This window comes from Hordeum vulgare, chromosome 4H (genome assembly GCF_904849725.1).
Source record: "Hordeum vulgare subsp. vulgare chromosome 4H, MorexV3_pseudomolecules_assembly, whole genome shotgun sequence".
NCBI classification, from domain to species: Eukaryota; Viridiplantae; Streptophyta; class Magnoliopsida; order Poales; family Poaceae; genus Hordeum; species Hordeum vulgare.
In genome coordinates, this window is record NC_058521.1 from 467216224 (window position 1) to 467225715 (window position 9492).

Below are 9492 nucleotides of genomic sequence, written 5' to 3' on the forward strand. Positions count from 1 at the left end.
CTGCTGCTCCCTCCGAGCCGAAGAGTAGGGGCGGCCCGGCGGATTGGAAGAGAGGGTCCGAGGGAAGGGAGAGGGCCGGCCTCATGCATCTCTTACTGAATTGTACTGCACTGGCGCTTCTTGATTTTTGGAGTTACAACTTACAATTGATCCTGAAGATATATGCACCCTTTCTGACTCTTATCTTGTGGGAGGGCTACACTTAATTACTTATGTACAGATATATTAAATGAACTAAATTATATTTGTTGTCCACAGCTTCTGTTATGTTTGACTTTCTTAAGCCTGAGATATATGTACCCTTTTTGATCCTTTTTTTGTGGGAGGGCTATACTTAATCTTCTAGCCTCAGAGGTTTTGCTGCATTTCCCAAAAGCCTGAAGATATATGCGCCCTTTTCTGACTGCTGGCTGTGTTTTGCTTCCAGAGATGTTGAAGTATTGTACATGCATATCTTGTTAGAGGGCTATACTTAAATGAACGAAATTGCCCACAGTCCGTTTAATAAATCTTCAATCAAGATGTAGATAGACAAATGTTTCACGAGCTTGTGCTGAAAATCAAATAGACATGCATCTCTCTTTCATAGTACTGGTCATGAAAATATGCTGCTAAGTGATAACATTTTCAAATCGTTTGGAGCCTCGGACAGGACTTTTTTCTCCCTTTTAAGTCAACTATTTCTGAATTCATTCTGGTTATGAAGGGCCTGATATTTATGGTAGGAGGTGCTGATTGTTATTATTGTAGTGCTCTGGTAATTTTGTCTATCCTTGACTGAGACACCTGAACTCCTATCATTTGACTATTCGAGCTTTCAGTTTTGTTCCGTCACCAAAAATCGACAACAAGGATGTCCTTGCATAAGAGCCAAGATTCTCTTAACTATAAACCAAGAGCTTTGCAAATCGAATATCTTATCCTGCATATCATTGTTGAGCTTCATTCTATATTTGGTTACCTTGCATCTTCCAAATCTGTGTTTGCTGCCGTAATGCATAAACGTTATTGTTTCAGGTCACTTTCGTCTATGATTAGCTGTCTACCTATATGGTTTCTTCAAGTTTGATAATCTGCTTCATGTAGATGCCGCCTGCATTTCAAATGGGTTAGCCTGCACGCAATGTTTTTCTCCGTGGTGACTTCAAGTCTTATATCTTTATCTTGTGTAGCTTGGGCACCCCGGTTGCGCTCTCGACTATCCATGTCAAGTCAAATGGGTTGGCCTTCACGCTATGTTCTTCCTATTTTTGCCATCTATCTCTGCATCATTTTTCATGTCTGTCAACTCGTAGCTTAAGTGATATATACTCGTTACATCATCCCGGCTGTTTTAATTTGGTGTGATGATCTGTACTGGCAAGGTACAATCTACCTGAAACTCTGTGCGTTGTTACTACTCCTTCCGTTCACTTTTATGAGACGTTGTAGACATTTCAGACGGTGCCCAAAACAGTTGAATCTCAGCTGTGTGCAACGTCTTACAAAAAAAGAACGGAAGGAGTAACTTGTTTCCCCTGGTATCCCACCTGCTTCCATATCTGTGTATGGAGGGCAAACGCTTTTCCAGCGATATGAAATGTGGCATATTTTCTGGTTGAATGAACACTGGGTTTACCTGCCACAGAGGAATTCCGATTCTCCTCGGCAGTATCAGCCAAATGCAAGCTTTCTGGGCACAAGATTTCCATGTTTCGGATCACGATACCTGGCTCGTTTGCCTTCTTGTGCTTACATGTTATGTGCATAGATTAAGAGCTTTGCAGCAGGTTAAAAAGCCTGAAGTGGTTGATACCAGTCGCCTTGGTCAATGTGGGTAGCTCTAAGCCTTTAGTTTTGTTGCTTGATTGGTAGCTCTAAACAACCGAGACTGCTCGATATCACTTGTTTAATCACGTGATGCAGCAGTTATCTGTGATAACCACGAACGAACCGAGTCAAATTTGGTTGTCCATTCTTTTATCTTGCAATTCATAGCTTGGTGAAAACAATTGCCATCTGATCTGCAGATAGAGGAGGCGGCCAAGGGCTCAGGCACAGATGTGGACTCGTCAGCAGGAACTATTCTACATTACCAAGACGGCACGGGCGAAAGCGATTGCTTCTTAACTTTGCTATAAATCAGGCGAGGTGACATGGTCGGAAATCACGCACCGGAAAAATTTGTCGTGAAACTATGTCTGGGATGGTGAAACTTGGTTAGCAGTTTACCATTTTTAGGGTAAAATGAGCTTGGGGTTCTAGTAGCCTCTTGTTTCCAAGTTTGTCTTGATGAAACGGCGGGATTGTTTCCAACTCTGTCTTGATGAAACGGCAGGGCCGCAGGCGTCAACTTGTTGACTTGGTGCATCCTATTTGTTGGGTCTGATGTATCCCCTTTTAGCCGCTGCAACCGCGCGTTTGCGTTTCTTCCACAACAGATTGGTGTCTCTGTGCACGCCACTATGTTCAGGAAATAACGCTGAATTTCGAGTCTGGGCGTGAGAGGACCTCTATGTTTGGCAGCATAGTCGGCTGCGTTTTTGAACAAAACAGAGTGCCGGATGCGGAATATCGGTGGCGCCTTTTTCCCTTCTGGCTAAGAAATGTAATTGCGTATCATTCATGAACATATCATGACGTAGTATTTATTAAGTAGTGATCTAATCGCTTCTACTCTCTCCGTTTCAGTTTATAAGTCCGACACGTGTATCTAGGTCGTCAATTTGACCAACTTTACGAGAGACATATATTACAAAAAGTATACTCCCTCCGTCACGGTTTAGAAAGCGTGCATGCAAATTCTCTAGGACCTAGGTGGTTATTGATTGGCTGTGAAATGAGTTAAAAAAATAACATTCACACTACACATGCATATAAAAATAGTACAACGGAGTACTAATTAGCTGCTAGGAGTAAATACAACGTGCCTTAATCTTTGTTTATTTTGGAAACGAATGCAAGTCTAACTGTGCCTTCTAAACCGTAACGGAGGGAGTATCATTAGAAACTTTAGATGTTCTTTTTTCTATTGATATAATTTTTATGTTAAATAATATATTTTATATAAATCAAATTGACGACTTAGGTACACGAGTATGCCTTATAAACTGTGAAGGAAGGTGTATGCTAGTTTACGGAGGGAGTACCTAGCTGACGTCAATGAAATTAATCCCTCTTTTCTTCCTTGAGAGGATTTAGATCTTTTTTTCTTTTTGCTTTTTATTATATATATAGGTGAATAGGTGATTGGTGTCTGTCTTCCAAGGTCCAGCGATATGCTCTGCTTGGAGGCTCCGCTGAATCCAGCCGTTGAAGCTTCGCAAGCGCCCTTGTCCCGACGAAATCTGCGATGGGCTGCTAGTTTTGTTGCACAGTGAGCTGCCATGTCTCAGGAAAACAAGCCATCGCAGCTCAGCTCAAACAGAAACGCGACGCGACGCAGCTTAAACAATGGTGCGGCCGGCCATGCCCCGCGCCCGCGGCTCGGTCTCGGGTGTTTGGTTCGAGTATGGAGTATATCATGGCAATCGACGCAGCTTAAACAATCGGCTTGGCCGCTGCCTCGAACTGATCCCGACACGATTAAGAAACGAGTTTCCTGGGCAGTTCGGACAGCGGTCAACCGGGCACGGACCGGCGTCCCGACACTCGTCAGCCGTCACGACGGCAGTAGTACGAGAGACGGACAAGCGCCTAGGCCAAAAAATTCTCGTTTTCTACATGACACTGCCAAAGCCGCGCAGCTGGTCCGGCAACAGTACGAGTACCGATAGTAGAATATCAAACAGATCGTAACGCATTTGCAACAGTGATTGGATGAGCCCCGAGCCAATCATGCCAGAACTTAATGACATCTGCGTGTAATAAGTCAATGCATGTGGCTTGAACGGCCATGAACGGCCGGGTCTTGGATTTATTTACGAGAACCGGGAGGTTGGGTGGCCCTGCTATTTAAGGGACGAGTATAGTGGTCGATCCTTTGATTTCCTTGCCCCCTCCCTCTCTCTCTCTCACGTGTTTGTTTTGGCAAGCTAGCTCGGACGGACGGACGGACGGACGGCTTGTTATTATCATCCGCAGCTGCAGCGGCGCGAGTGAAAACGGCAGGAGGGGAAGAGCAACCCACGCACGCATTTATCTATTTATAGGCGCACACCTTGACTACTTAACTAGTCGGAGTAGTTGAGATGAACTGGTAGCAGAGCGTCCGGCTTCCCTTCCCTTCTCTTCTCTTCTCGCGGCGCGTGCTCTTCCGTTCCATGGGGTGGGTAACCAGCGACGAGCCTTCTTTCCTCCTGACCGGAACTGAACGAGTCGTCGTTTCGATCCCAGGTGATGGATGAGATCCTGCGAGCTGCTGCTGGATCGAGCCTGATCGCCACGACAATGTGGAACTGCCCTGCGCACTCCTCGCTCCTGCTGCCCATCGGCGACGACCACGGTACGTTCCCGTCCTCCCTCTCCCTGCCTGCCACGAGCTTCTCTCCGTGATGATCCCTCTGAAACCGTCTTCTGTTTTCAGTTGCAGTGAAATGTGAATCCTCCAGCTCCGCCGCCGGATCCTCCGCGGGGTTCGACGGAATGTAAGTTGTCAAACCCGTTCGCTAGTTTCCCACGTCAAGTGGCTGAAGGTGTCGTTCCTTCCCCCGTGAGCAGCAGGCTCGCCGCCGACTACGGCCATCTCTGCCACCACATGTCGACGCTTCAGAACCTCCCGGCGCCGCCTCTCTTCGCCACCCGCAGCTCCGAGAGCTACTTCGGTACGTACGTCCTTGTCTGCTTCCTCTGTACTGTATTTCGAGGGATGCAGTAGGGTCGGGTTTTTCTATTTGCTTGCTACCTGGTTTCTGATCTCGCTGCCCGCCGGTGAACCTAGGAATGGGAGACGGTTCTGTCTACGGCGGCGGCGACGGCAGGCCTGCTGCGTTCATGCACTTCGGCTACACCCAGACCCAGCCACCTACTGCTGCCACCGTACCGCTCTTTACTCTATTGTTATTATTGCTATCATCTATCTAATCCCGTGATCGATCTGATGAAGATACGAAAACCATGGTGATGTGGTGTTCACGTCTGTTGGGATGTCTGTTTTTCTGTCAGCATCCTGTGAGATGGACGGCAGCGGGCGGCCAGACGATGGTCTCTGACGGAAGCAGCTTCAGTGGCTCCAAAAGGCGCAAGACAGCCACGACGGCGCATGGTCCGCACGGCCGGCTGCAGGGCAGCAGCGCAAAGCCAAGAAATAATACAGCAGCTGCCAAGGTGACGTTGCGTTTGCTCTTCGTTTTTATCTGCTGGATTCGTAACTGGGCCATGCCCGAGAGTAGTACACCTGAAAAGACACTAGCTTGATCAATGCTCCCGAGTGACACGAATTTGTGATCGGAAGGATTACATCCGTTGCACATGCATGCAGGCACCGTGCAAGAGGAGCCAGAAGCTGGGGGACAAGATCACGGCGCTCCAGCAGCTGGTTTCCCCCTACGGCAAGGTAAAAACAAATGTGCATGCATGCCGCCGTGTTCTTGCTTCTCCACGAACAAGCCTGAACTGAAACCGCTCCTGAACACGATCCATACGCATCTTGCAGACGGACACCGCGTCGGTTCTCCACGAGGCAGCCGCCTGCATCAGGAGCCTCCACGACCAAATCCAGGTGACCTCGCGCGCTATCTGCATCGTGCAATCATCCCGTCATCAACCAGCGCCTGAATGTTTCAAATATGAATGCTACACTACACATGCAGATTGCAATGTCTCACCGGTGCATTTTTCATGTCTCTTGCTGCAGATCCTCGCCGCGCCCTACCCTGGAGAAAGCTCCTCCTCGCCGTCCTCGTCGCAGGATGCCGGAGAGGAGCCCGCGACGGGCCTGCGCCGGCGTGGCCTATGCGTGGCCCCGCTTTCGCCGGCCGTCGCGAGCCTCGTGTCCGGCGCAGCGCGTGACCACGGCCGCGCTCACGCCGACGTGGGGGGTGCTTGGTTCACTGCTCTGTAGCTCAGCTGAAGAAGGTTACGTTGGTTAGAGTCTATGTAGAAGAACGGTACAGGACACGACCATATAATCGTCACCATGGCATGTCCTTCTACTGCGATGCTAGCTACAGTACTGTAGAAACCTAGAATAATTTGCTGCTCGTATCTGACTCATTCACATGGCGTGTTAGCTCGATCAGTGCTCACGTCCACTCGGTGAAAGGGAATGGATGTTAAGCTCCTATGAATGTCTGATTTCCATGGATAAATACAGGTTATAGTTTCATGCTCACGATTATAAACGAGTATCATGCAATCCTGGACGTCCTTAAACTATTTGGCACCCGAGACTGCAATTATCTCGTGGCAACTTCACGATTAGGTCACAACGACAGGAAGTAGATTGTCAAACGACGTCTGCATTATTGTTTATTTAAAACCCACTCCTCGGAAGCGGTTTTGTGTTTCTTATAAAAGAAACAAGTAAGCCAAAACTCGGCTAGATAAGATTTAGGCCGTGTTCAGTACTTGACTGGCTCCCAGAATCTATGAAGGTAGAAAACTGAGCCTTTTTATTTTTAACTATAGCTCCGCTCTCGGAGCTGTAGAGCGGAGCGTCTCTGAACAGAGACTTAGATTGGTCTCATTCGCAAGGATAATGGTTGGATCAAAACTCGCACCGTGATTAGTGCAATTTCTCTGCAAATATTGTTCACAGTTCTCGTGGCATGTTTTCATCTTTTATGGGTTGCTTGTCCGATGTTGGTGGTGCGGCCGTTCTTCTATGGGCTTTTACCTTTTTGGTTGCCAGGCTATGTTTTGTCTATTGTGTCCAATGCTATGGGTCTCATTCATCTGTTATTTTTCTATACCGAATGCTCAAGTCCTCATCTTCCGCGTCCATGGAAGCTATTTATTGCCTTAAGCGATCGAACTCGCAGTGCTGGCATAGAATGCTACAATATCGGGCCGACCCACTGTGACGTGTATTCTTGGAAAAAACTAAGTTAAAATTGATGCTAGCGGATGATCAATCCTAGAATCTACTCCTTCCGTTCCTAAATATAAGTCTTTTAAGAGATTTCACTAAGAGACTACATACAGAACAAAATGAGTGAATCTACACTCTAAAGTATGTCTATATACATCCGGATGACCAATCCTAGGATCTACTAGTTGCTTCCAAGCGCTGCCAACCATCCCGCCACATTCGACTCATTGTGCACTATATAGAGCGCGTCCTACTAGGAGGAAAATAAGCTAGGTTTTACCGTGTTTACTTTCCTTTTCTTCATTTTTACTCGGTTCTCTCGGATTTTTCCTTTTTCCCTTTTCTTTTATCAGAATTTTTTCATTATTTTTCTTTTTTCCCTCAATTTTTTGTTTGGTTTTCTTTTTTCTTCTCCATTTTTGGTTATGTTTGTATTTGTCTTCACTCTACATTTTCATACATGTAAAAAAAATGTAACAACTGACCAACATTTTTTATACACGTTCAACATTGTTCCCATGCCATTTCAACATTTTTAAATACTTGTTCAACAATTTAATAGTTATTCAACTTTTTTTCAAATACTTGTTGAATATTGTTAATTTTTATTCAACTTTTGTAAATACTTGTTGAATATTTTTAATACTTATTCAACATTTTCAAATACTTATTCAATATTTTTTATTTTTTTAACATTTTTTAATACCTATTACAACATTTTCAAATACTTGTTCAACATTTTTCCGATTCTTGTTTAACATTTTCAGTACTTATTCAACATACTTAAAATTGTATTTTTGAAGAGTGTATTTTGTAATATATATATACTTGTTCAACATTTTTTCAAATACTTTTTCAACACTTTTTTCAAATTCTCGATTAACACTTTTATATACATAATCAGGATTTTTAAAAATACTTCTTCAAGATTATTCAAATACCTATTCAACAGTATTTCTAATAGTTGTTCAACATTTTCAAATGTTTCAATGGTGTTGTTTTATAATATACACATTTGGAAGATTTTAAAGTATAAGAAAAAGTAAAAAAGCAAAAAAAAAAGAAACAAAAAACATAAAAGACCCGAGAAAAGGAGGTAGTGACATCCCATACTGATGGGCCGACCCATCTAGGTCCCCCCTCCTCGCTCGTTGAAGGCGAGACATAGGGGCGCCCCTCAGCGCCGCCTTCAACCCGAGGGAGCTTTGTGGCACCTGCGTTGTTGCTAACGGGCCATGGCCGAATCACGCGCCAGCTCGCTCGCTCGCCTAGAGAATTGGTTTTTTCTTTTTGATTTCTTCTACCGTTGGTCTACTAGCAAAAAAATGACGATTTTTTGTTGTATTTAAAAAAAAAACATTGAACGTTGACCGCTGAACAATGACTATTGGGAAAAAGTGCATGGGTTTGAATTCCGTTTAAAAAAGTTCATGAATTTCTCAAAACAAATTAACATTTGTTTTAAACGTATTTTAAAAAGTGGACATGAATTTTCCGCCGCCTTTAAGGGCACCACTAGTGGAATTACGCCATTTTGCATTGTGAGAGGGGGTGAGGAGAATACGATGGCCCTAGTGGCTTCTTGTGGAGCATTGTGCCTCCACATCGCTCCAACAGAGACGTACCTACTCCTCAAGGGAGGGAACTTTGGTAACACATCGTCGTCTCCACCGACTCCACTTCTAGTTATTTCTATCTTTTACTTTGTGCAAGCTATATTGTGTTTGTATCTTGTGGTTGCTTATATTGTTGTTGTTCAGCTCATCATATAGGTTGTTCACCTAGTTCCATATCTAGACAACCTATTTTATTGTTTAGCCAAATTTGTTAAAAGAAGCTAAAAATTGTTAGTTGCGTATCCACACCCCCTCCCAAGTCGACCATATCAATCCTTTGAGGTACGTCTCGAGGCACTGGACGTCCGACAAGTGCCACGCGTTCGATAAACCATCAACCTTGCCCGTTTACACTTCTCCTATCCTTTTGCGTGATCCAACTACCGGATAACTCGTAATCCTACAGGACGCCCGGTGCTTGTTTTGCCACCGATCGTGTGGTAAGTTCTCAACTTAAGTGGGTTCAATAGCCATTTTAGTGCTTCCACTATAAATACCCCTCTACCAATCCAGGTGACCACTCCACTCAAAACATCACAAGAACCCTAGAGGTTCCCCCTCTCTCTTTCTCGCACCAAATCTTAGATCCCACGCATTTGTATGAGTTCTTAATGGTTGTTGCAATCAAGTGATACATCTATTCTCTCTCTCTCTCTCTCTCTATCTATCTCTCCCTCCCTCTCTCTCTCTCTCCTTCTTGTGACCAAAGCAAATCATGATTTGAACAAGTTTTGATCTTTCCTTCCTTGATCTTGTTACTCTTGGAGGTTGGAGACTCCTAGGCGGTAAAAGTTTTGCCACCGGTCGTGTGGTAAGTTCTCAACTTAAGTGGGTTCAATAGCCATTTTAGTGCTTCCACTATAAATACCCCTCTACCAATCCAGGTGACCACTCCACTCAAAACATCACAAGAACCCTAGAGGTTCC

General features: G+C 44.9%; 1 protein-coding gene and 1 long non-coding RNA gene across 3 annotated transcripts; both read left to right on the top strand.

Moving 5' to 3' along the window:
* Nucleotides 1-9: 9 nt before the first annotated feature.
* On the top strand, nucleotides 10-2372 carry LOC123448989. Its single transcript, XR_006631946.1, has 2 exons — nucleotides 10-1108; nucleotides 2010-2372. It is a non-coding gene; the product is annotated as an uncharacterized LOC123448989 (long non-coding RNA).
* Nucleotides 2373-4118: 1746 nt separating this feature from the next.
* On the top strand, nucleotides 4119-6250 carry LOC123446632 (transcription factor bHLH110-like). 2 transcript variants are annotated; one of them, XM_045123205.1, is made up of 9 exons: nucleotides 4119-4246; nucleotides 4315-4423; nucleotides 4505-4565; nucleotides 4642-4742; nucleotides 4859-4956; nucleotides 5083-5244; nucleotides 5399-5473; nucleotides 5573-5638; nucleotides 5774-6250. In XM_045123205.1, the coding sequence occupies exons 2-9, from the start codon at nucleotides 4318-4320 to the stop codon at nucleotides 5978-5980; spliced, it is 876 nt and encodes a 291-aa protein (XP_044979140.1). In that variant the 5' UTR covers nucleotides 4119-4246; nucleotides 4315-4317; the 3' UTR covers nucleotides 5981-6250. The 2 variants fall into 2 exon arrangements, with proteins under 2 accessions (XP_044979140.1, XP_044979139.1); XM_045123204.1 differs by having other exon boundaries at nucleotides 4124-4246; nucleotides 4639-4742.
* Nucleotides 6251-9492: the final 3242 nt, after the last annotated feature.

Coding starts and splice junctions, on each gene's coding strand:
- LOC123446632 (XM_045123204.1), top strand. CDS start 4,318: ATGGATGAGATCCTGCGAGCTGCTGCTGGATCGAGCCTGATCGCCACG. Junction 4,566..4,638: donor TCCGCGGGGTTCGACGGAAT/GTAAGTTGTCAA, acceptor CCCCGTGAGCAG/CAGGCTCGCCGCCGACTACG. Junction 5,474..5,572: donor TGGTTTCCCCCTACGGCAAG/GTAAAAACAAAT, acceptor CGCATCTTGCAG/ACGGACACCGCGTCGGTTCT.